This window comes from Toxotes jaculatrix, chromosome 14 (assembly GCF_017976425.1).
Source record: "Toxotes jaculatrix isolate fToxJac2 chromosome 14, fToxJac2.pri, whole genome shotgun sequence".
Taxonomy (NCBI): Eukaryota; Metazoa; Chordata; class Actinopteri; family Toxotidae; genus Toxotes; species Toxotes jaculatrix.
In genome coordinates this window covers 8511836-8539185 of record NC_054407.1, presented here as the reverse complement: position 1 = coordinate 8539185, position 27350 = coordinate 8511836, and the positions used below count along the sequence as shown (strand labels likewise).

The 27350-nt window shown below is 40.8% G+C and overlaps 2 protein-coding genes across 2 annotated transcripts; both read left to right on the top strand.

Annotated features, from left to right (window-relative positions):
- The first annotated feature begins 364 nt into the window (after positions 1-364).
- Positions 365-2016, top strand: rgs5b (regulator of G protein signaling 5b). The gene is made up of 5 exons (XM_041055208.1): positions 365-506; positions 622-711; positions 816-877; positions 994-1157; positions 1269-2016. Exons 1-5 carry the CDS (start codon positions 463-465, stop codon positions 1443-1445), a joined length of 537 nt encoding a protein of 178 aa, XP_040911142.1. The 5' UTR covers positions 365-462; the 3' UTR covers positions 1446-2016.
- A 10122-nt stretch (positions 2017-12138) lies between these two features.
- LOC121193301 (carboxyl-terminal PDZ ligand of neuronal nitric oxide synthase protein-like) lies at positions 12139-26157 on the top strand. Its single transcript, XM_041055544.1, has 10 exons — positions 12139-12243; positions 13035-13106; positions 15452-15544; positions 15662-15720; positions 15844-15952; positions 19828-19957; positions 20445-20572; positions 23844-24005; positions 24929-25097; positions 25631-26157. Exons 1-10 carry the CDS (start codon positions 12139-12141, stop codon positions 26155-26157), a joined length of 1554 nt encoding a protein of 517 aa, XP_040911478.1.
- Positions 26158-27350: the final 1193 nt, after the last annotated feature.

The following is a 27350-nucleotide window of genomic DNA, read 5'->3' as shown; positions in this document are numbered from 1 at the left end:
ATGTCCTCACTTTAGGGGATTTTCTGCCCTCATGTGAATGTTTCTCCTAGCAAGTACTGGAATACATGAACACGCACACCTTCTTTGTATAACACCCTTCAGCACCACAAATACACACACGCCAGCACACGCACCCATTCACACACCCTGAGTGAGCACAAAAACATTTAAAACTTGTGAAGTAGCTCAGTCACTGTCACTACCACAGATGTTGTTCAGTAGTGAGGAAGTAGCCCAGAGGAAAATTGGTGTCGAGGAGTCTCCTCATCCTCCCACACGTCTTCTCCCATTGGCTGAGAGGCGTGATGTCACAGTGTGGACTAGCCTATAAAAAAGTCACTCTCTCACAGACACAGCAGACCTGCTGAGAGCTAACTCACTTACAACAAGGAAGACAGCTCTGTAAAGCACTTTACAAACACTTGTCAAAACCTTTGGAAATATTCAGCTGAACATCTCATCATGTGCAGAGGACTCGAATCATTGCCCATCACCTGCCTGGAGAGGTGAGATCCACAAGGGTTTTCTGACATTTTTTGCTCTTTCTTACACTTCTAAAACAGGACAGATGGACTTAACTCACTTTAAATTTTGTAACATTTTCTCCTTCTGTCTTTGCAGGGCAAAGGAGCTGAAAGCTTTGTTTGGAAGTTTACTACAGAAGTCAGATCACAGCATCACTGGACAGTTAAAGAAAAGTGACAAACTGAGGTAAGACAAACATTCAGATTCTCTGTTTAAGCCTGTCGGTGAAATCACAGTGGACACCAGTGATTTTGAGAACTTTTTGTAATGATGTTTTTGTATTGCTGCAGGTTAAATGTCGATGAACCTCTGAAATGGAAGGAGTCATTTGAGAAACTGCTGTCCAGCCAAAGTAAGTAAAATCCTCCATAACCCTAACCCTAACACCCTAACCCTCTCGATCATTCCAAATACTTTGAGAAGATCACCAGATGTTAACCTACACTCTTCTCTTTCTCCTATTTCCAGATGGACTTTGCCTGTTCAGAGCATTCCTGGTCTCAGAGTTCAGTGAGGAAAACATTGCCTTCTACTTGGCTTGTGAGGACTACCGGGTGACTAAACCCTCCAAACTGGCCACGAAGGCTAAGAAAATATATGACGAGTTTATCGGATCTGATGCACCACGAGAGGTAAATATCAAATAAGTAAAAGTAGAGACATTATGACTCTCTGTTATTCCTCTGGCTTCTTCTAACTTGCTGTAAATTGCAGATAATCACCTCTCTTCAATTCCTCTAAAGGTAAATTTGGACCATGTAACCAAAGCCATCACAAAGGAGAACATGGAGTGTCCCAGCCAGTCCTGTTTTGACCTGGCCCAAGCCAGAATCTACACCCTGATGGAGAAGGACTGCTACCCTCGCTTCCTCAAGTCCCCCACTTACCTGGAGCTCAACAGAAAGCCCAAGATGGGCTAATAGACTTTTTTTTTTAATCTAGCAAGCAGCAGATGTGATGCGATCACTCCTCAAATGGACATAAGCTTACTGACGCACAACAGAGGCTGCAAAGGTTCAGATGGAACAAATATCTCAGTCCAAGGAGTTTCATGCAGTATCATGTGGAGTTGTTTTGGAGATCTGAGGTTCCAAATATGATCAGGGTCCAAGCTGGAAGCTAAAGGACACTGCGTGAGAAGAGACTGACACAGACTGAGCTACAGGTGGTGTCTGCCTCTGAAAGAGACACATGTACTGTACACAGAGGGCTGTGTAAACAGCAGCACAGTGGCAGAAAGTATGAAATGGAGAGAGAAATGAGTTTCACACAACAAAACTACCACTGGGAGAGATGCTAAGTCTTCTCCGTAGCATTAATATTTATTTATTTCTTATTTATTAAAAGTGAATTTTTATTATGTGAATGTTTGCTGTGAAAATTATTGGTGAAAACTGATTTGTCTTTTTATATGTTTTTTTTTTTTTTTTTATATTAAGTACTGTATGTGAAACTAAGTGCATTGAATAAAATTTTGCCAGTTTTCTGAGATAAAAGATTTGTGTTTTGTTCCATGGAAAATTCACTTGTAGAGAAGGTGGAGAATGTGCTTACTGGGGACTGGAAAAATGTAGGAGGAAGAAAGAAGAAGACTTGCTCATATGCTCTGTCATAGCTGCTAAATAATATGTGGCCTCAGTGGTTCCACTTCACAAGTAGGTGAATGGATGACTCCTTTTCTCTGGGGTTACAGTGAATGGAATATATGAACTCTGTGTGTGTGTGGTGTGTGTGTGTGTTTGAGAGAGAGAGAGAGAGAGAGAGAGAGAGAGAAAGAGAGAGAGAGCATGTGCTTGTTTTTATATCCTAGTGGGGACTTAAACCTGAATGCACACTAACCCAAAGGGTCTTGTGTCACTGTGGGGACACAAGTGAGGTCCCCATAAGTAGCGACTGCTTTTTGAGGGTTAAGGCTTGGTTTTGGGTTTCAGCTTCGAATAAGGTTTAGGTAAGGGTTAGGGTTAGACATTTAGTTAGTTTAGCTAGGCATTTAGTCAGCAGCTAGGGAATGCATCATATTAATGAGTGTACCCCACAGGGGTAGTAAAATAAGTGTGTGTGTGTGTGTGTGTGTGTGTGTGTGTGTGATTTTCATCTTCTGTAGCAAACAGATTATCTTGTTGCTCTGTTTAATAAAGTAAGAGGGGAATCTAGTTTGGTCGCCCACGCAATAGCAGGAGATAGCAGTCAGACAGGTCATAACACTAAAAAGGTTCCAGGAGGAGCTATAGCTTGAGGACCTGCCTAGCAACTAAAATGAAAAATAAACAAAAATGTAAATAACATTACATTTTATTTAATTTAATTAAACCTTCACAATTTCATGAGCAAGCTGGTATGAGAATTCCTTTAAGGAATAGTTACATTTTGGGAAATGTATGGCTCTGTCAAACAGGGTATAATGTGTAGTGAGTTGGCAGCTGGATTTTTCCACCATCAAACAGAACCAGCTGCCAGTTAGCATATAGACATGAAAACGGTGTCAATCTCATTATCTGACTATCTACAAGACAGCAAATTTCCCACAATGTTAAACTGTTTCTTTACTGTCAGAAGATTTATGTCAAAATTTAGATTTAGGTTTGATTCAAGTCTTGAGCTGGAATGAACACTGTAAATGGGAAGCTCACAGGGCAGAAGTGCAAGGCTTTGAAATACAGTGTGTGTGTGTGTGTGTGTATTTTTCCAAAAAACGAGTTCATTTTGCTGGGAAGCATCTGAGTGTGAGGGCCAGTTGCCATGGAGACAGCAGCCACCCACTGAGCACCTCCACAGGCAGGTTTGTTTACTACCTTAGCAGCCACTCACAGCCTGTGAGTCACAGCAGCCTCCCATTTGTAAATCAGCCCCTTACCTCCATTCTCATGCCGTCTATCATAACCACCTCCTCGCCACTCTCCCCTTCCCACACTCTCCTACCGCCGCAGCCAACTCCTATTCAAACACACAGCCCTTAAAGAGGTGAGGGCGAAGTCATTAACACCACTCTCACACTCATGGAAAATGACAGAGACTATCTCTCCAACCCACCCTCTTTTCTCTCACTCAGAAGTGATGTGTAATGAGGCTTCTTCTGAACCTGGACATACAGTAACTGAGATTAAGTGAAGAAACACTGATGTGTTTTTTTTTCTTAAGCAAACTAAAACTCTTTTCATCAGGGAACAGATGGACTTGACTTTTAACTGTCACTCTTTCACACATTGCTGTGTGAACTGATGTTAGACATGTATGGAATAGTATTCCTTTCACTTTGTGCACAACATTCTGTTAGGGCAGATGTTCATGACTCATTTCCAATTTAACTCTAAGATCATTTTGGGGAAAAAAAAGAAGCATGTAGAGACCTGATCAGGCACAACTGTATGTGGGTGAAGATAACTTGCACAGACCTTTTCTTTTTGTTTACCTTATTGTGTTATCACTAGGGTGTAGTCTGTAAAATTTTGAACTTTTGAGATAAATGAAAACACAGACAACACAAATAAACATAGAGCAACACACACACACACACACAGAAAAACAGGATCAAATTAAATGATTTTTTATGCCTGTAGGAAAACTGGTTCCCTGTAGCAACAAACACTTTAACAAACACTTTAAATTTAAGAACTTTTGAACTTAGCATAACAGCTTCTGCCTGTGGTGTTCCTGCTCTAATACAGAATGCAGGCAGGAAAATGAGCCTATTGTGACGACAAGCTGTGCATTTTTGTGTGATGTGTATAACTGCATGCAGATGGGTGGACAAAAGACCGTCATCTTAAACTGGGTGCCAGTCAGATCGTGACTGGACTTTAAGCTAATTTCCTGTGTTTTCTTGTTGCTTTTCTTAAAAATTTTCAGTTATAATTACATAACAAGACATTACATGAGACTTTACCCCCTTGTTTTGGCACCATCTATGTATTAGATATGCAATATGTGAAAATATGTGATAAGTTACTAGTAGTAATAACTAAAAATTGAAAATCACAGGATAAAAATACTGTGATACAGTCAAAAGTACTGCATTCAAATGTGTATGTTTGTAGTGTTGCAAATGTTCCATCCAAGTAAATGTGTAATTGCAGGACTGAACGTGTTCTGAAGGGGGATCATCACTCTTGTCGATATTTAGATATTGTTTATATTGACAAACTCCCATTATTGGGCAAATAAAGAATAATAAAGTTTTAATTTCTGTATTAATACAGGGCATCCAGTGAAGCATGAACTGAGACTTTTAAGTTTTAAAGGTGCCTTATTATAATAAACAGTATGTAGTTAATAATAACAGATACTGTCTCATGCAATTCAGATTTAAGATGGTAATATCTTAATGGCTTTGGATTAGTCCAAACACTATTGGCAAACATCAGGAATAGAAACTGTTGCCCAAGACCTTACCAAAGCAAAAAACACAAATGGTTAGTACCTCCATCTGGGAAATCAGTCACGTAAAGGGAATGTTAGGAGGCTGTATCTGCCATGTAGTATGCTGGGACTGATGAATTAAATGAATGTATTACGGCCTGAGTCACAAAACCATTTTCAAGTCTGTATGATGCAACTCTAAAATCTATTGTCCGCTTCCTTGCCCCATTATTCAAACTGAAAAAAACTTTGACAGCACCGACTGGTCAGTTTTCCGGTGTCAATTTACGGTAAATCTTTCACATCATTTTTAACTGAGAATTAATCATAGAAAGATGGGGAAAATAAACATGGAAAAGGTAAATCAGCATCATGGAAACCTACAGGATTGGGGCTTAACTTTATTGGTCTATTTTTAACTGCTGGAGTTTCTTCTGGCAACAGAAGAAGACTGTGCCTGCCAAACCAAACTATTACAAGGAAAATCCACTCGGGGTTTTTGACAACCATTTAAATTAATGTTGTGAAAATAATCTGGGACACATCTGATGAGATCTGAAAGGAAGATAACTTTTATGGGCAGCCTCTTTACAGTATCTCAGTGTGGCGTTATGATGAAAACTGATGATGATAAAACTGTGTCAGTAAAAAAAGGAGTATACTGTATCTGTCCAGGTTTTATTTTAATTTCATGCTGTAAGGCTGCATCTGAAAGTATAAAACTTTCTTTCCCCTTCCATAAAGCTAAAACTAATAATTGCAGTAGAGTCAGCAAGGGACACTTGTTAGACGTCATCCCTCCTCTCACCCTCCTGTCATCACGATCCACTTTCACAATAAAGGCCAAAAAATACCCCTTAAAAAATTAAAACAAAATACAGTGCTGTGTTGCTTCTCACCTTTGAATAAATCCTTTAAAAAAATTATCTGAATAAACACAAAATCCAAGAAACAAGACTCTGCTCTAAAACAAGATCTCATCATGTAAAAGAGCAAAATTACTGACCAATTGTCCAACCAATTTCTGTGACAGACAGGGTGTTCATTTTACTGTAATGTCTTTTTTTTTATTGGCGTGATGACGGGTGTGTAATCTTCATGTTCAGGTCTAAAATAGTTATTCCATGCTGGCTAGCCAGAAATAACCATAACCACACTGTTTTCTAACCATTCAGGATCATGAAGTTTATACTGTAAATACAGACAGGCCCCACACCTGGATAAGCTATCATGGGAGAGGCTAAATCCGGTATTTTTTTCACAAGTGTTTCTGAAGCATGGATCGGTTTAAGTAGACTACTTTAAATGTCAGGAGGGTGGGAACACAATGTGGCACAAAACAGGTGGAGCTCTGTTAAACGGTGTGTCTGACTCTACTTCATGGGCAGATATGAGTCAGCATACTCATATTAAAACATATTTGATGTGTGAGTGGTGATTAATATCGTCGCCAACGGTGCTTGAACTTGGTAGAGTGGTGTAAAAACAAAGAGCCGCAGTCATGGTTACCAGGTTACCAAGGGAACAAACCCAGCACAGCACAATGATCCCATTCCAACGTTCACTCTAAAATACTCAATTATACTATGAGAGCTTAAACTCATTTTCATTTAATTTGGTTTGCAAAATAAAAAAAAAAGAGGCTGCTGCAAATAAACTCCTTTGTGTGCACTTGTTGAAAATAGCCTCTTGTCGAGCAGCATAAACACTTATCAATCTGATTATAGGTGATATTAAAAAACAATTGTGAGATATGGGAATATAACTTACTGGTTATTTCAACATCTGCAGGGCATTATTTCATTTCACGATGCCATACAAAGCCAGCAGGAAGTCGAAACACATACAGCAAACAATGATGACTCACCTCAGTGAGTTAAATCCACATATGTTTGCTATTAGTGCAAACTTCCAGGATGGAGAGCTAAAGAAAGTGTAGTTTGACTTTTCTCAGATTCTAGAGTTTGTATGGAACTCCTGTGTTGGTTCTGTTTTCTTATAGTCCAAATACATTAAAATCAGACAGGCGGTATACTTTAAATTGACCAAAGGTATGAATGTAGGAGTGTGGTGTGGTTGTCTGTGTGTTTAGGGCTGTACAGGGTGTTTCCCTTGCTCCCACCCACTGTGGGCTGAAAAAGGTAGACAGAAAGACATTGGCAAAAACAAAGCGCAGTCAAAGACACAGAATTGAAAAATATACACATACAAAACATGCAAAGTGTAAGTCAAAGTGTGTGTGTTTCTAAGAACCCGGCTGGTGACCGAGCCTAATGCTCAGTCTTTCTAATAATTTTGAGAGTCATCTGCTGCTGGAGTTTCAGGAAATTTGTAATGAGTAAAAGCTCCACCTTCCCAGGGAAATGAGCCAATTGTGTTCTTTGCTAGGAACAACTCATTTCAAGACACAAGAGCATGAATTTTTGGACTGAACCCCATTCCCACCATCTTAACTTCAAACATGCAAATTGTAAAGAGAGTAAATCTTACTCTAATAGGACTGTTTAGTTCCTGAAACAGCATTTCCCACCATGTATTTGTCTGTTTTGTTTACTGTTTCTTTACTTATTATACATTAGTAGGATTTGACTTTAAAGAATATTGTGAAAATCATAAACCCTTAAAAGTAATGTCATCATGTTGGACAAGTCCAGACATTAATCAAACACTAACTGAGTACACAGCTAACAGCATCAGGATCAAAGTTCATGAAGTTAAAAAAACCTCTTTAGCAGATTATTTAAGTGGGAACTTAAAGTCCTAGAGAGCTAAGAACAGCAACAAAGTAAATATGTGCAAACAGGCAAACTGAGGCCAACACGCTCATTAAAGGGACAGTTCAACATTTTGGGAAATACGTTTATTTGCTTTCTTGCCAAAAGTTAGATGAGAAGGTTGATACCACTCTCATATGCGTCCATTAAATATGAAGCTACAGCTGGCAGTTATCTTTATTCAACAAGTGAAGGGAAGCCTTAGAAATGTCACAACGAGCAGATGGAAGTGACAGTTTGGGATGGAAAATAGCTCCCATGCTACTTCCCACCCACTCCATATCACCAGACTCCCCCAGACACAGATCCTTTTTTTTTTCACAAGGCCTGATTTCTCCCTCTCCAGCAGACCCAGGTAGCAGCATAGTATTTAGGTAATGTCTGAGGTAAGAGTTCACCATGAAGAACCCTGGGGAGAGCAGTGATGACCAAACAGAGATGAGGGTAGAGATGAATAAGCAGTTTGTTTATTCCAATGAGGCAGTGACTGTTGCATACTCTACTGTAAGTTATGAGGTTTAAGTGCTGGACAATCCTTCAAGTCCATTTTCTATATGGAGCACAATGAGGACACAGGAAACCGTGTGACGTGCGTCTACCATATCCACATGTCTAAGTGAGAAATAATGGGAAGTGTGTTTGGCAATAACTGTGTGGCTTCCACAGTGACAAGGTAATTGGGTTTGTGGGAAGGTCAGCTTTGTACTCAGCCGCTCTGACAAACACAGCAGGCTGTGTGTTTACTGATCTATGAAGAGCAATGAATGCCTCAAAGCAGCTGATATCATGTCAGTCTGCGCTCGGTCGCGTGCCAGTTAGTGGATATCAGCGCAACCCCTGATTCCTATTTGCCATCATGTCAGCTAATACAAACAGAATTTATGCCTGGTTGTGTGACAGAGTGCAGAGGGGGAAAAAAGATGTCTCTGACAATGAGCACAGTGATACTGATTCAGGAGCCTGTATAAAACGTTTGCTTTTTGCTTATAGTTTCCTTCTTTTTATTTTAGTTTTTCACCTACACCAGCAGCACACCTGAATGAAAGGCAACATCAGTCTGTTGGCCAGTCCACCACTTCAGGCCACACAGAAATATCACAACTGCTACTGGATGGATTGCTATGAAATTTGTTACTGATGGTCTGATGGTAATTCATGGTCCCCAGGAGATGTATCCTACTGACTTTGTTGATCCCCTGACTTTTGCTCTAGCTCTACCATGAGGTTGACATTTGTGGCTGTGAGTGAAATGGTCAAAATCTGATCAGAATTGTAATTTGTCCAATACTTTGGTTTATGACCAAATATCTGCTTAGCTAATGACATTCCCATCAGCCTCAGCTGTACTTTGTGTTTGGTACTAATTTCCAAGAACCAGGAAACCGGGCACCAGGAAAGTGCAGTATTCCTGGACTTTTCATCGTTTTAAAATAAAACTGACAAATGTTATTTTAAGCTGAGCTAAACAGATGTTAATGTGACAAGAGAACAATTGTTGCCTGAAACTGGAAGTATGCCAACCAAATCTGTCATTTGTTCACTTCAGAATCTAATTAAACGTGGAGTAAAGGACAAAAAGCGGTCTTTTACAGTGTGAACACAAACCCATTGTATGTGTCTACTGTAACTACTGTACAAATACACAGCAAGATTTTAAAAAAAGACTATTTTATTCCTCACGTGGCAAGTGGGAGAAGCTGAGAGAGAGAGATAAGAAAATACACTAAAGCCACACTTGACCCTGATTATGCATTCTCCACCATTTAAACAGCAGATGAGTGAGTTACCTGATGCTGAGTGTTAAAATAACTACTGCATCTGACGCACATGCTTCCATTCCCACTCATCTCTCAATAAAACTCACACAAAAAGCTTCACGTCTTCTCTCTGGTAACGCAGCTTCGTCAATGAACCCAAGAAAGTGTAAATCTATGATAGACGGGTCACTAGCCACTGCTGGCACATGCAGGAAAAAGTCATTCAGGCTGTAGGAACTGAATGCACCGAGCAACACGTCAACAATCTGAAATGAGGCGATTTATACAAGAAGGGCCCCTCAAGCACCTGGTACAGATTTCTGCTGTCTTCAAGTATGATCTCAGAGTACACTTTGTCCCCAGGAAATAGTGGCAAGACACTTGCATCCGAAAAAATGAAAAAGAGAGGTGGGTGATTTTCTCAAGTGACAGAGCACTCTGTTCATTTGGACCTTAATGGAGTCTCGTTGTGCTTTACACTGAAAGAAAGAGTACAACAATCACGCTGAGTGGTTCCTGACACAGGTCAACAAGCTGCACAAAAATATTTAGAAGGTCATGTAGAATAAAAAAAGGAGCAGCCTTAATATATAAAGTGGGTGTTTTGCAGCTTCAGCTTTGCCTTATGCTGTTACAAGCTTAACTTCCTGTAAAATACAAAGAGCTCTGTTGCCACCTGCTGGACAAAGAGCATGGCTGACATTTAATCCGAAATGGAACTTATGTGTTAATATAAAAGGGAAAACCAGAGGTGCAGGTTTCAGTTCAGATTTAGGGGAAAACCAAACCAGTTTTCTACAATATTTCTGTTAGTGAAATATTTGGGTTGAAAAAGATAATGACAGCCATGCATGGCAAGCATTTTCCTGTACCTCAATAAAGAGACTAAAAATGAAATTATACACGTATGTGGTTATTTCATAAGAAAATGCTCAGTGTGAGATAAAGGAAGACTTTGCTGTAATCAATACTTTATGTTCACAATGAATCAAATATCTGAATTGTGAAAGGTGCCACTCATACTGATGAACCCACAGAGAATTATCACACCACTCTGTAGGCCCTCTCAGCTCTGTGGGCCATTTCAATGTCTTTCAGCTCCTTGTTTTGGTCTTCTGGCCCTAAATTTTACTGTTTTAGTAGCACCGTGCAGCTGTTTTCAGCAAAAAAAAAAGTTCTAAAAGCTCACTGTACAGCTGCCTGTCCAGCACCAAAGCACAAATAAAGTTATAGACCAGTGGGTGAACATAGTGGAGCGTTCATGGGTTGATGAAGAGAAATCAAGCAAAAAGAGAGTGAAATTCATTCATCGTGGCCAGTTTGCTCCAGTATCTGCAACTGTTCAGTCACAGGCACATCATATCAACTTAGACCTTTTTTTTTTTTTTTTTGCATCTTGGAGGTAAATCTCCTAGCATATCATCACCTTTTAAGTTGGGGATCTTGTTAGCAAAAGGTTGTTTATTTACAATCTTAATTCTTATTATCAGTTGGAGTTGTGTTTACCAAATGCAGCTGCTGTTTGATACTGAACTAGTAGTGTATAATGGTTTTTAGAGCTTTTTTTGTTTTTACTGAAAACAGCTGTGATGATGCTATGAGAGCAATGACAGTAAACCAGAACAGTAAGAACAGCTAAACAATGAGCTGAAACTTGCTCTTTCAAGCCAAGAGGAGCTGCATAAGGTTATCGTTCTCATTGGTTCATCACTTATAGCAATATTCTCACATTGTTTTCACATTGTATTGCAAATCAATGCCCATTCAGCAACTTATCTCCTATTTTATCTTCATCTATAATCTAAAACTACCTCCAGGCTGTTTTCATATCATTTTACCTGAAATAAGCTGCGACATTGTTCCAGCTCTGCCTCTTGATCATTTTCTCTCTTATAAAGGAGCTACGGAAGCAAACTGCAACCGAGAGGATAAAGGTCACAACAGCAGTTAGAGAAGAATCCACTAACACCTCAGAGAGTGGTGGACCTTCACCAGGTTAAAACTGTGTCAGCTCTTTGCAACACCACTAATGCTTCCCTCATTCGGTTTGTCAGAGGAACATTATCAACTGTAGGCGCTTGGGTTCCCCTGAAATTACTGGCAACACTAATCCTCATTTTGCTGGAGGGAACCAAGGGCTCTTCAAAGACCCTTTGGGGACTTCTGCAATCCAGTGAAACAGTGATTTGGGGATTTGTTTGTTCCCTGTGATGCCACTAGATGTCATGCAACCAAACACCAGCTGTAGCTGCTGATGGAGTGTATACAAGCAGAGCCCTTCTTCATCTGTTAGATCTCACATCCAGTTAAAGGGCTAATAAGTACACGCTGCTTCTGAATATTGATCAGTGGCTGTGATAAAACAGCTCTCAGATTGATGGCACGGTGCTCCGAGGAAAAAACCGTGTTGAGATCCGTGCGTCATCGGGACCCCGGCGGCGACGGCGTCGGTGGCGGCGGCGCGTACTGTATCTCCGTCGTGCCTCAGACCGGAGTAAAAGGGGTCAGTGGGCGCACACGCTCATCACCGATCAACGCCTTAGTTGAATCCATCGACCAGTCAATTCGTCTCGACCGGAGCGCCTCAACCCGGATGACCTCCGGAGTGACGCGTGTCTCCGGTGAGAGTGCGGAGGGAGCAGCGCCGGGGGAGATGCGCATATCTGCAGGTCTCTAGCGCTGTCGTAAAACAAGAGTCGGGAGCAAGTCAGCTACCATTAAAAGCGATGCCAGGGGTAACCAAGTACAATTTAGTAGATGACGTGCACGATTTGAGGATCCCCATGCACAACGAGGAGGTGTTTAAGCATGGGGTCTGCTTCGAGGCAAAGGTAAGGACCCTCTGCAACAGATAGTTTATGGGTGGCAGGAAGCTTCAGGATCATATTGTGTTAAATATTGAAATGCGGACCACTGTACTGTAGGTGTATTTATCCATGAGTTTATGTGATGATGATGATGATGATCTTCACTGACCTTATAACACTTAGATTTTTTTTATTCTGCATGACTTTAATATGTTTGTGATTTAACATTTTTTTAAAGCTGAAACAATGAGTCGATCGACAGAAAATTCAACCATTCAGCTTCTCAGATGAGAGGATATGCTGCTTTTATTTGTCATACAAGATAGTAAATGGAATAGTCTATCTTTAAGTTGTAGTCTGATTGACAAGACTGAAATGAATGTCACTTTCTCTCATTTTTCACTAAACACTAAAGGATTAGTCAGTTGATTGAGAATATGATCACCAGATCAGTTCACACTGAAAACAGTTGTTGGTTTCAGCCTTAAATTTTGACATTACTGGCACAGAGAAGTGTTGTTTTTACTGATAACTTGATGGATGCTGCAATAATTTATTTCCCTAATATAATTTTTGACACTGTAAAGTGCAGCAGGACTGTTTTTATATTTTTCTCAATTAAAGTTTACATCTTTGTCTTCTGAGTGCATTAAAATTTTCTTCACACAGGGGAACATTTCCAGAAATGTACAAAAAAGCTGCCAAATCTAGTATAATGGAAATTAACAATCTTCTAGTCCATCACTCACCAAGTAATCAGTGGTATTCATACTCTCAAATTGCCAATCTTTGAGCCTTTGTCTTACATTTTGCAGTACATTGGCAGTTTGGAGGTGGGTCGCCCCGGGAGTCGAATGGAGATAGTCGCTGCGATGAGGAGAATCAGAGTAAGGCACTTAAATATGTACCTTCCCTGAATCAGACCACTGAACTTGACCCGTGTGACAATAGCAGCCCAAACACATTCACAATGACCCGGCAGCTGATGATGGTGCATGCACATTAATCCTCTCTCCCTCTTGTGTTTTATGCCTCACCTTGTGTGCGGTGCTCAGAGGATCCTTACACCCCTCAACATCCTCCTTTCTCATAAATCACCGGTCTGCGTAAAACTACACACTCGGCAGATTCAGTGGGCTGTCAGAAGTGGTTTAAATCACAGCAGGATTCATAGGGCAACTCGGGTTTTATGGCTGAGGAGAGATACAGCGTGCAGGTTTATATGCAATACCCTTAGAAAAACCAACATCTCTCGAGTCTCCTTTTTTACTTAGACCAGGCGAGGCTGCGACCGTCGCTGCACATCGCTGCAGTGTTACAGAAGCACTGAGAGGAGAGGATTTAGCTGTTTGTCAGCTGTTATATCTAATCTAACATCCAAGTTATTGTGTCACTCGGAGGTCAGCCACATCCCCAGTGACACCCAGGAAGAACTTAATCCTGATCCTTTGAGTAGAGTGCAGGATAATGATTTAAGATTTAGTGAGCTGTATTAATTAATTTACTTATTTAAACAGTTATTTTTTAAATTTTGCAATTTTTCTCATAGTATATTATAGACAGTAATTGCCTGCAGGTTTGAGTGGATGACAAACACACTTGATACAGCAGCTCAGATGGAACAAATATATCCACACGATGCACAAGGTAATTCAAAGGCTGTGTGAAGACCTCTCCCCGCCTCCATGTCTGTGAACTGCGCCCTCTTCATCTGTGAATTCTTGTAAACAAATAGATTTTAATTCAACATCTGTATTACATAGCTCTTATCAAAAAACAGAGTTAGCAAACTGCTTTTCTGTGAGGTTTTGAAGACAAAATAATAAATTGGAGCATAAGAAAAGAAAATGCATTAAGAGACAAATAATGAAATGAGTAAAATAACCAACATGATATTAAATGTGGGCAAGAATTGATAACAGAAAAGCAAATCTACAAAAAGAGTCAGGCTGGTTTGTGAGCTCTGTAATGACACAGTAATTAAGAGTCTGTGCTTCTGAGGGAGACAGACTCTGAATATTCAAAAGCAAACTCGCCCTTAGAGTGCGCACAGTGGCTTAGAGACTGTGGGACGAGAAGTGAGTTGACACAACCTGTAGCATTAGTTGTGCTTGGGGGCAGTGTTCGTCTGAGTTGCTGAGGCTGATGTCCATGAAAATGCAGCATGAACACTTCTGTGCTCCACTTCATCTCCCTCTGACAGCGTGTGTGCGTGTGTGGAGATGGATAGTCCTCTCTTCCCAGTTTAGGTGGGGCTGCATTAGCCTGGATCACACACACACACACACTTACATTACACACATTCACCGGAGCATCTACAGTCTCGAATGCTTGTGAAGAAAAACTCCCACGTAACAATAAGACAGATGAACTTGATAAAATCATATGACAGGGATTATTAAGTGGAAGGGCTCATTGAATCTTGTAACGAAGCACTTTTCAGCTGGATGTGACACAGGTCACAGGCTTATAGACAAACTGCTCCAGATTCATTAGCGCTAAAATTGCCAGAGATGGCTTGTCATGCCGGTAATAACAACATTCCCCATTTCTTTTATTCTGAAGTCAGTAAACGAGCGAAAAGACAGCTCCAATCATGCTGAAAATAAAAGACAGCGCTGGGTTGTTATTTTTACACAAACTGAAGAAAAGATGACAATGAATTTCCAAGTCTGTCACGCAGAGCGGGCGACGCTTCGTTTGCTGAAGAAGACTGGAGATTTCACACAACTTCTCCTGATAAATTAATCATCTGATGTTGGACTTTGTGTTTTCAAAGCGAGCCGTGTTATTTCACATAAATCCTGGTTGTTCTTAGATCTCTGGGCCCTGATATTTGGAGTCTGTGCCTGCAGTGGAGGCAGAGGGTACAGGCTCTAGCATTAATCATGTAGAGGGATGAAAGTGTCCCACACATGTCTGCCTCCCTCTGGGAAGTCTGCCTTTGAAAGCTTAAACAGCTTCCAGAAACAGAAACTGACAGTTCCTCAGTGTTTACTCAATCTCAGATTTCCCCTGAGAAGAAGATAGTCAAAAATATCTTCCTGTCTACATGATCCCTTCTCTCTTTTTCAATAAATCAGCTATCATTTGTAAGGACCCAGTGGGACCATGTGATATTTAATGCCAGTCACACCAGGTAGCATAATAATCAGTCTGGTTTAATTTAACTTCTGGCATACGTTTTTCGCTCACCTTGAATGTTAATATGAATATCATTCCTCCTCCGCAGTATGAATTCAAACTGAAGAACATAAAGAAAAAGAAGGTCAACATCGTCGTATCAACTGATTGTGTCAAAGTGATTTTACGCAAAAAGAAAAAGGTCAGTTATGTGTGATGTCATTTAATTTTATTTTACACCATGAATTATATATATTTTTTTCTTTTTAAAACCACATTTGTCGCTGTCAACCCAATGTGTGTGTTTGTATGGTAACAGAGAAAAGGCTGGTCGTGGGATGAGAATACCATCTTGGTGACTCAGGATCCCATCTACAGGTAGGTCCTCCTTATATTAAATCAGAAACAAGGAGACAGAAGCCAATTATCCAGGCAGCTTTAATGAAATCCTAATTAAAAACTCTTCAACCTGATTTCTAATTTATTATCATGCCTCCACAGGATCTTTTATGTGTCTCATGATGCTCAAGACTTGAAGATCTTCAGTTATATAGCGAGAGACGGACAGAGCAACGTTTTCCGCTGCAATGTGTTCAAGTCAAAGAGGAAGGTAAGTTTAATTCCCTGAGAAACTGTAGCTCACTCCTCTCTGCTATAGACCTCCACTGTTGTTTAGTACTAATGAAAACACACACACCAATCATTTTTTTTGGGGAACATCATACTAATAGTGGGTAGATCCTCCCTTTGCTCTCAGAACAGCCTCAGTTCTTTGTGGCATTGATTCCACAAGATGTTGGAAACTTTCCTTTGAGATTCAGTCATCATTTCTGTAGATTTGTCAGCTACACATTCAATCTGCCGATCTCCTGTTCTACCACCTCCCAAAGGTGTTCCCTACTGGATCCAGATCTGGTGACTGTGGAAGCCACTGAAGTTCACTGAACTCATTGTCATGTTCATGAAACCAGTTTGAGACGACCTTTGCTTTGTGATATTATCTTGCTGGGAGTAGCCATTAGAACAGGGTAAACTGTGGCCATGAAGGGATGAACATGGTCAGCTACAATACTCAGAGTGTGGCATTCAAACAATGATTGACTGGTGCTAAGGGGCCCAAAATGAGCCAAGAAAACATTTCCCACATCATAACACCACCACAACCAGCCTGGACTGTTGACACAAGGCAGGCTGGATCCATGGATTCATGCTGTTGATGCCAAGTTCTGACCCTACTATCTGCAGCCTCAGCAGAAATCCAGAGTCATCCATTTTCAACTGTCCAGTTTTGGTGAGCCTGTATTAATCCATCCGACTCACGATTTGACATGTTGTTCATTGAGATGAGAGGCTTTTCTGCTCATCACAGTTGTAAAGAGTGGTTATCTGAGTTATCGTAGCCCTTCTGTCAGCTCCAGCCAGCCTGTCCATTCTCCTCCAACCTCTCTCATCAATAAGGTGTCTCCATCCACATAACTCTTTCTCACTGGATGTTTTATATTTAACGTAAAGACATGAGAGTTGTGTCAATCTTATCATCTCACTCTCTGCAAGAAATTTCCCAAAATGTCAAGCTGTAACTTTAAAAATGTACATCTTGAGTAGGAATGGAAAGGCTTAGGATTGAGAGCAACAGGACAGGCTGAGGAATTTGTATGAAGAGACAGAGTAACATTGTTGGTTTTGGTCTTATCATGGAAGCTGTTGAACAAAAGTACAGAATATCTCCAGCTTTATCCTGACAAGGAGTGAGGGCTCAGAAAGGGACTCAAATGCACAACTCGAGTACACAGAAATAAGAGGCAAAGAGCTGGTCTTTAATCCAAACAGGGTTGGTACACAGAAAGACAGTCCAAAATCAGGCAGAGGTATCAAAACCGTGAGGCAAAGGGAAAAACCGTAAAGAAGACAAACCAGGTCAAATCACACAGGGAGAAACACAAGGAACTAATGCTGGAACGCTTGACTATATAGACAAAGACGAACAAAGGGGAGACCAAGACTTAAATACACTAGGAGGCGGGGAAACAATAAGACGCAGGTGCAACACATTAGGGGCGGGACAGGTAATCACTGAGGCGGGAAACAAAGGAGGACAGGAAGTGAAAAAAAAGACAAAGCGGTTAGTAATTTCAAAGTAAAACAGGAAACTAACTAAACTGGTATCGAGGAACACACAGACAAACAGGACCTGACTCAGGAGCTGGATGTGACATATCCTTTAAATGCCCTGCAAACAATGTATGGACCTCAGCAACTCAGTCACTGCATTTGGTTTTCAGCTCCGTGACTTGTACATGGCTTCTAATGGTGGTATTTATCCCCACTTTCAGGGTGATGTATAGCCTTGTTGGACCCACACACATGGTCCGTTAATCTGACAGTCAGACGACTCGTGTGTGTTGGCATGGTCTTTTTCACATATCTGCATATCAAGCAGAGACATTTTTTTTCTTCTATGACAAAGACAGAGCATCAGTGAGGTTGACTCGCATCCCTTCACTATGGATACCAGACAGGCAGCGACTTAGTGAAGCTGCATACTAATCATCCTGGTGGGATGAGAAAAGAAGAGGGGCTTTTTCACTCTGCACTTACAGGCATTTTCACCACTGGTGAGCAAAACACCCACCACACGGTCAGGGACACAGTCAGTGGTGCCTCAGTACCTCCCCGAGGCTATGGAACCTTATCTGGGTGATGTAGACCAAGCATGTGTGCTGAGTAGGAGGAGATGGACCAGCTGATAAGAGGAGATTTGATTTATTTTCATCACGGCATGTTCCAGCCCAGCAGGGCTTGGATGTCAGCTCCGTACAACCACAGTGCCTTTTGTGTTTGGCCTTGGGTGTGCTGGCTTTTTTCACTCCACAATTTTAAACAAAATAAAACTTTGTATTGATCGAGCAAAACAATCTATTTCATTACTTTATTCCCATGTTATTATTATTATTGTTTTTATTTTGCTTTTTCACTTGATTGGACTGCTTTGGAGCTTGACTTACTTTGACATATTGACTGAATGCCTGGAGGCAGGATGATCCTCCAGAGGCAGATAACAACAAATTTATTTCAGTGCTGCTTCTGGCACTTTTCAGTGCCAGAAATGACAAAGCTCACCTTTAGTGAGTGTGAGGAAGGACATGGTGGATAGTTTAATTCCATTGGATTTAGGATACTAACACTGAACTTCATATTAAGGCTTTAGGGGATAAAAAGAAGGCTTGAAATTGATCAGGGAAGTGCTGGTGTCTCAGAGGACACGTTGAATTGCCTTGCCTGTGTGTTCAGCTTATGAAACACTGATACCCACCTTTAAGGCAGAGTGAATTTAATATTTAATTTATTTAAAAATAAAATTTAATGTGAAAAGTCTACCTCATAAGACATAACTGAGGAACTAGAACTTTTGGTCACATTTGGCATTTGATCTTGACAGATGACTGAAGCAAAATAATTGTTCATTAATTTTCTGTCAATCAACTAATCACTTCAGCTTTAAAACACAAGAAGTTAAACAAAGCCATACTACAATTTAAAGAAGCCATAATCAATATTTTTATACCTACCTAAGTTTATACCCTACAAAGAATTATCACCTGTATCTGCTGCTATTTGTATAGTGAGTTTAATCACTGATTATTGATCACTGATCATTGTTTATCTGACCCAGAGCAGTGTTTTCAGCCACAGCTAGCAGCTGTTTTTGCAAAGCAAACATTACAGACACATACATTTACAGACAGAAGTATGTGTATTGTGTATTGTGTATTGTGTATTGTGTATTGTGTTTTGTTTTTGTTTATCAGGGCTCTATGTGACTCATCAGAGTAACATGTTATACATGAAGTCCTTGGAACAAACAGGATTTACGTAAAGTTCTTTTAGAAAAATTAGTAAACAGGATGTGTATGTGTGAGACATCCAGCAGCTAATTTTTGAGTTATTGCAAATTAAACCGTCCCTGATTGATGACCTGATGTTACAGACACACCTACTGAGCTTCCTGCAATAACAACAAACTCAATCTTCACTGCCTCTGCCATCAAAGTTACTTGCCTCTGAAATAGACCAATCTGTCACGGTGACAGCAGAATGTATGCAGAGCAGATAGACAAGGACAAGCAGCTGGAGCTCCGCGTTCGTAATCTTCTGACTTTAATTTGGTCTCTATCTTCCCTCCTGTTTCCCTTGGTCTCCATTTTTCACCTCACAATCTGCCCCAACATACCCCATTTGATTTGTCTCTGTTGTGTCTTGTTACCTGTGCGCAATTACACACACACACATACACACACCCAATCTGCCTTTCCACTTTCCTTCCCGCACAACTTCTCTGGCATCTCGTTTTCTCCCCTACTGGGTCCCTTCATTTTTGCATCCCCCCTCACTGTGCTCCTGCTGCTGCTTTCCCCCGCCCTTGCGCTCCCCAACACACACATACACACACACACACACACTTCTTCTCTGTGTTCTCCCTCACAGTCGCAGGCCATGAGGATCGTGCGCACGGTGGGTCAGGCGTTTGATGTGTGTCACCAGCTGACCCTGCAGCAGAAAAACGATGACCAGGAGGATGAGGAGGGAAAGGCCAAGGAGTCTGAGGCAATGCCAGGTGACTCACACCTACCGACATGCACACAAGATTATCCAGTCCCCTCCCCCCTCTCCCGCCTCTCTCCTTCCCGTTCTCCTTCTGTCACACACACAAACTCACTCTCCTTTTATTCTCCTCACACAGCAACACACAAACTCCCTAGGCCTTCTCTTCCTCTCTCCCTCTTGTTTTCTCTCTGACACAAACAAAAACCCAGAGCGCCTGCAGAAACAAACGGTGGCAACCGAGCGCACTTCTCAGAGAACAGATGTCATTATCCACCGCAGATAGTTTTCGTAGCAGCTTGCCATGCTGCAGCTGCAGATTGGTTTTGGTGAATCGTGTAAGCCATTGATCAAAGACCTCGCTTGTGTGTGGGCTTCAGCCAGCTCTTGGCCCGCTGCTGCAACTGCTGTCACTGCCTCTTAGATGTGTTGTAAACTATAAAACTCAAAGTAAAAACAGCAATAAAATCCCGCAATATATGTATCCGGTCTCTCCGCAGCAAAGAAGAGGTTTGCATTGTCAGAGGAGACAGACCTTGAAGCCACTACAGAGGAGAGCATTGAGTGTGTCTCTTCATCAGACCTGGAGAAGAGCAAAAAGGACGAGGTCCTTGGTAACGATGGGAAGGTAGAGTATAGAGGTTGTCCTTGATCATTTCAGTGTCTCTCATACAAAGCCCTGCTATTTTCTCACTGCATTAGAAACGGGAGGTTTTATAAACCTTGCAGAGATGAAGCCACCTCTGCAAAGTGTAATTTATGGAGGCTTCTGGTACCACACTGTATGACACAGCAACTGAAATGCAGGGCAGCAACTAATTAATTTTCATTATCAATTCATTTGCAATTTGATTTCTTGTTTAATCAATTTATCTTTTGGTCTATAAAGTCTTAGTGAAATAAAAAGATAATGAAAAACGACCCTTTCAAAGCTCTCAATAGCGTTTTCAGATCACTTGTTTTATGTAATCAACAGTCCAAAAGAAAAACAAACTCTTCCATTTACTTTCAGAGAAGATTTAAAAAAAAAAGGAAAAAAAGTAAATATTACAATTTTCAGAAGCAACAGCCTGTGAATTATTGGCATTTTTGCTAAAAAAAATAAAATAAAATGACTTAACGGGGCAGACCAAACAGTTTACACATCAAGTTTAATGTGCTTGTTATGATAAGTAAGTAAAACTCAGCCAACTCAGCCACCAGGCAGGGATGGTCCAATGAAAGATACTATCAACTTGCATTAAGGGAAACGGAGGATCCAGTGTTTTTGGAGTTTGACCCGTACTAAGTACTAAAAGTCAGGAACACCCAAAACATTTTTCATGCTTGGAACTCCTGATTAATTCAAGTTCCAACTCCTTCTTCCACCCAGACATGGCACAAACAAGCTGTTCATCCTACCAGAGAATCATCGGAGGACAAACAGGGTTTGCTTTGGCAGAGTATATTTTCATATATATTTTTAAAAAATTGTTGATCTAATAAGTCAGAAATGTCCTGTTAAGCCTTGCAGCTCACAGAGGGGTGTGATGAAAGTTTGGCTTCATAAACACTCATGTGAAGATCAGAAAACACCACTGAGGAATGTATAGCGAGTACATCACATCTTTAAGGGTTGTTTGTGAAGCAAGACTCTTCAATATTGATGGGTTCATATGGTTTATTGATGAAAATACATCAAGGTCTTCGAGTGCTGCTCTGCTAATCCTGTGATATTGGACAGCAGTGATCTGATCTCTGATATTTGTCAGCTCATGTTCAAATCAAGTCGCTGTGGTGTTAGGCCTTTATTACTCAAGACAGAAGACTACTGCTTTTCCAGTGAGGAGTGAATTAGTCTGAATTGAGTGGATACTGCATACAATTACATGGTTACATGAGAATGAGAAATTAGTTTTATATTTTTATTTTTCAATGCACTTCTGCCACAATAAAGCAGCAGTGTTCAGATCTCACATGCAATTTCTTCCTGTCCTATGAGTACTTAGAAGGTCAAATGTCCTTCACAGTTTAGCAAAAATAATGACATGAGTGTCCACCATATTGGTCCCCCATCTCAGATAAGACAGACGTGTCCTTCATGGCTGCTCTTCCAGTGTGGAAGAGGTGTCTAATGTAACTGAGTGAGTGATAATTGACATGTGGTCAAACCAACCAACAGCAGCCCATACAGACAATCTATAGATCTATTTATAGATTGAATCCCCATGATTTGTCATTGATTCTCAAACAAAGTGCCCTCTCCTTTGAATGACATCGCATTAGAACCAGAATTAAAGCTGCTATAATATTTTTATATTAGCAGTGGATTAAAGTGGATTGTATGCTTGCACTGACAAACCTACTTATCACCCATCTCCCACTCATCTCTACAAAGTGTTTTAGCTTCTTTCAGCTCGTAGTTTTTGTTTTTACGGCCCACAGCTTTGCTGTTGTGGTTCAGTCTCATCACTCTAATAGCAGGGAGCTGTTTTCAGTGGAAAAGCTCTGAAAGAAGCAGAACTGGCAGCGCACCACCTGCTCCACCCCAAACAACAAACAGAGAAACTTAGCAGCTAAAGACAGATATTTTTCTCATGAGTTGGAGACAAAAAAATAGAGCTAAATATTGGATTTACATTCATCTGGAAAATGACTCTAAATGTATGTTGATATTGTTAAAATAACGCTAGTTAAAGGGTGATAATATCAATTCTGTATATTTCTAAAGGTGTGAAGTTAATTCAAGACGTTTCCAACCTCAGCTTCTACTGTGAAAGCCGAAAATGATTTACAGGTCTGAAATGTCAGTAAATGTCATGCTTTGTTGTTAGCCCCTAAAAATCAAACACCAAGCTCTTCTGTCTACAGTCATCTTACAGTTCACCTGTAATTCAAATAGAAATCTATCACCGAAGAAGGCAGCAATACAAAATCCATCAACAGCAGCCACAATAGAGCAACAACAGAGCAACTACAGCTTCTTTATTGATCGTCATCTAGTGTGAGATATAGCTCCCTCTTTTTTTTGATCTTTATTTATAAAAGTTGACATGGTAGATGTATCATTGATTTCTCTCTCTCTTTAAAATCATACAACACTTCACCCTGTCCACATGCACGACAGTAGCACTGAACACTGGAACTTCAGGCAAAGTGGGTAAATGATATACACACATTTTAAGGCTTTAAGGCTCATGAAATTTCTTCTGCAAGGGCCTTGAACATTAAGCTGTGATGATGATGTCTAGAAGTTTAAGTATGCATCCATGTTTTTTTTTTGGGGGGGGGGGGGGGGGGGGGTTCTGTCAGGATGAAAGCAGACAGGCTTGTTGCTGCCAGTGCAGCGTCTCTTTGCAGTTTCCTCCCTGAGGAGCTCAGTCTGGCAGAGAGAGAGACTGTCAGCTAGTAAACCACTTCTTTAGACACGTTTCTACACACACAAGCTTTCACATATTTTTCTTTCCACTTTCACAACGTTATTTAGGATGGTTGGCGATCAAACCCTATACTTTACTTTTAATTCTATCAGCTGCTCAGCCAATACACAGCCATAGATACTCTTGCTGTGATATACTGTCTTTTCTTTACTTAAAGTCGATATATGCAATATTTTTGTTGTTTGGCAGCATCGCCCATCGTCTGTGGAAGTTTTCCACTGCACTCATCAAGAATAACGTACAGTAGCTATCAAGTTCAGGACTGTAACAGCTTTTTTTCGTGCATTTCTTTTGATGAAACTTTGGTTATGGTTCTTATGTTTCTCTGTGTTCATGGTGGCTATGATCACTCCATCCACCTTTTCTGTCGACAATTTTGTGACAGCAGAACAAACATTTAAAGAAATAAAAATATCACAGAGTAACATTTTCACACTGATGTAAGTAGTAAAATCCAGCTTGCTGTCATCTCTGCTGTAGGCGCCTGATGACCCACCCTTTCTGCTGAGCTCTCCCATCCTCGGAGCCTCTGTGTCGGATCAGTCGGCGGCAGATGCTCCCTGCTCTGCAGAGCACCAGGTCCAGCTCCTTCAGAAACAACTGCAGCAGCAGGAACAGCAGGCGCTGGCAGCTTCAGCACAGGTACTGAGGATAGCAGACAGTGATTTTTCCTTCTTTAACTGGAAACACTTTCCACATAGAGCACATTTTTCTCTTTATGTCACCACTAAAACTCTTTACTTTGATCACCAGACAATCCATTGTTTACAATTTATTTTTTTTTAAGTTTACTAAGCTTTAAATATAGCTTTAAATAAAGCTTTTGTAAATCCAAGTTATAAATGTCTCATAAATGCAAGAACAGACAACAATCTGCATAAAATGAAGTGTACCCCTTAAATCAGTCACAAATAAACTGCTCATAGACAAGACTTGAGCGCAAGAATGATGCGCTTTGTCCATTTTCAATCAGCGATGTGTTAAATGGGACGTGACGAGGTATTTCAGGTTACATTTTTACATGAACTTCTGAACAGTTTCACATCAGATTAAATATACCTGAGCTGTAGTTTCAAGGATGTTGAAGCAGAACTACACTGAGAACGCACGCAATACACTCATCTAAATCTAGACATATTTTTTAAGCTGTCTAGATTTAGATGAATGTATTGCGTGCAACCACTTTCAATATTAAAATTGAGTAAATTCAACGAAACATTTTTTTCAGTGTAGTTTTTGAGTTTCCAGCTTACTTTGGCCAATGATAGTGAGTTGGCTTTAGCCTGTCTCCTCCAGTGTGGCGTCTGAAGAAACCAATGCTTTTCCTCAGTCACGGTGAAACTTTTGACAAAACAGACACACTTTATCAGCAGTTTTCCTCTTAACAACAGATTGGATTTTAGTAAAATACTCTCTCTGATGAAAATACAAAGAAAAAGGAAAGAGTCCCTGATAAGTAATAATGAATCTTAAGCCTTTTTTGCATTTCTTGGATTTGCACACACCAGTTTCTGCTTGTTTTTGTCATTTGTGTGCAACGTGTGTGTGTGTTTTGGTCTGTTCAGGTTCATGTGCTCCAGGAGCAGCTGTCAGTGGAGGTGTGTGCACGGACTGAAGCCCAGACCAGGGTGCAGAGGCTGCTGCAGCAGAACACTGACCTGCTGCAACACATTTCCCTGCTGGTCAAACAGATCCAGGAACTGGAGCTCAAAGCTGCCGGCCAGTTAACATCAAGTAAGTAGAAATCAGCTTTATTTTTGACTTACCATTCAGTTTCCTTTTTCATTTACTGTATACGTTTTATTTTGTGTGGTTGTCTGGAATCGTCCTCTGTTTCCTTGTTTTCTCCTTTACAAATTTATGACGTCAAATCATTCTTTTCTCCTTTCATCTCTTTTCTTTTTATCAGTGTATTTCCTTGCAACTTTCCCCTTCTTGTCACTATGCCTCCTTTTCTCATCCACGTCTGGCACACAATTAATTATCCCGTGGCAGCCCTCTCAGAGGATTCAGTACTGCTCTCTGCTCTCCCATCCCTACATTTAGCCAGCAGCAATATGCTGCCATATAGTCATGAATTATCAAATCCTGTCAGCACAGACGTCATCCCACTCTACATAATCTCATCTGCTGTGCTCAGACCTCTCTTCTTACATGTCTTAGATATCTGTTTACATGTGATAAGTAAAATTCTTTCTGTGATTTGTTTCATCCCACATATCTGTCTCTTAGTCTTTTTTTACATCTCATTTTTGATTTGTCCACAGTGGGCTCCCAGGACAGTCTTCTAGAGATCACTTTCCGCGCCAAGCCCCCCAGTGTGGCCCGTGAACCCCTCACCCCTTCTTCATCTACAGGCCCTTTAGCAGCTCAGTCCCAGCTCCAGATTGGTGACAGTGCCTGGGCCTTCCCCGGGCCCTGCTCTCCAGGCACCATTGGAACCGACACTAGCCCTCTGGGGCTCAGCGGCAGTGGTGTTCGACTGGAGTGCTTCCGCTTCTCCTCCCGGGGGCCGGACAGCCACGAGCAGGGCCAGGAAACAGGGGAGACTCCCAGCGACGGAGCCCCAGATGAGAGCTCACTACTTGGGGAGCAGGTCCTCGGAGCCCTGGAGCTGCTTAGGTTTAGGGAGTCAGGGATTGGATCGGAGTACGAATCAAATACAGATGAAAGCGATGATCGGGACAGCTGGGGACAAGGCGAGGGAATGGGGGCTGATAGCGCAGCTCGACTCTTAAACGTGCTGAATGCAGAGAGTCTGTCAGACTGTTTAGGGGATGAGATGGCAGTGTAGTGGTGCTCTGAAAGCTGCGCAAGGCAACTTTGCAATTATGCACCATCCCAATGGGAAACAGGTGAAATTCAGAATCTGAGGGACTTCATCACACAGAAATCATGTATTGTGGCACCAGTAAACAGCATCATTTGCAGGTATAAATTATTTATGGCTGGTAGCTGGACAGAGCACTCACTCACCACCAGTCTGGCAAAAAAAAAATTATTTTTAAATATTTGTCACTTCTTTGCACTGAAAAAACTGTCCCACCGGTATAAGTGGTGGACCCCACAAAAGTAAATTATGAGACCAGAAATGCTGAAAATAGTTTAAATTGTGTATTTTAGTCTTAAAATTTTAAATGACATGGTTGCAACATTAATTATTTCAGTAAAACATTTGTTAAACTGTTATGATACATCACCTATGACCGGCAATTAGCAAGCACATGTTCAGTGTAACAGTAGCCGACAGAAACGTCATAAAACTTGAAGGTGTTTACCAAATGAAGCTTATTTGTCAAACCCTTCATGTTTTTATAAAATTAATTTAAACAAGACTGAGAGACTACAGCCATGTTAGCAGCATGCTAATGTGCATGTATAATGTTCACCATGTTCACTATCCTGCTTTTAGGCATGTCTAGCCATGCTAATATTTGCCAGTTAGCACTAAAGAAAGTACAGCAAAGGCTGAGGCTTATTGTCATGAGTTTTACATCTACGTGGTCATAAATGAAAATACTGGACTAAATTGAAATTTTGACATGAGAACAAATTTATGCAGTCAGCAACTAAGTGATTAAGTCATCATGAGCTCCACACTACATACAGTGGACATTACAGATATTATTTGCTATAATTCAGAAAAAAAGACCAATAAAAAAAGAAAAGAGAAATAGACATACTTCTGGATAAGGATTTGACGCAATGCAGCTTTATTCAAACCTGTCATAAAGTTTAAACACTGTGGGGCTTCAGGCTCTGTCTCTCTCTGCCGTCTGTTAATATGTATGTTACATATTATGTGTGTGTGTGTGTGTGTGTGTGTGTGTGTGTGTGTGTGTGTCAGTCCAATGATTGTTGTACCTTGCATACGTTTGGCACCCTGACTCTGTGCCATCACCACTTGCTGGGCTTGTTACACTGTGGTTGTGTCTGTGTTTATGAATTTGTGACACATCTGGCATGGACATGGGCATTTTATCTGTT

Coding starts and splice junctions, on each gene's coding strand:
- rgs5b (XM_041055208.1), top strand. CDS start 463: ATGTGCAGAGGACTCGAATCATTGCCCATCACCTGCCTGGAGAG. Junction 712..815: donor AAGAAAAGTGACAAACTGAG/GTAAGACAAACA, acceptor GTATTGCTGCAG/GTTAAATGTCGATGAACCTC. Junction 878..993: donor GAAACTGCTGTCCAGCCAAA/GTAAGTAAAATC, acceptor TCCTATTTCCAG/ATGGACTTTGCCTGTTCAGA.
- LOC121193301 (XM_041055544.1), top strand. CDS start 12,139: ATGCCAGGGGTAACCAAGTACAATTTAGTAGATGACGTGCACGATTTG. Junction 13,107..15,451: donor CTGCGATGAGGAGAATCAGA/GTAAGGCACTTA, acceptor CCTCCTCCGCAG/TATGAATTCAAACTGAAGAA. Junction 24,006..24,928: donor CGCTGGCAGCTTCAGCACAG/GTACTGAGGATA, acceptor TGGTCTGTTCAG/GTTCATGTGCTCCAGGAGCA.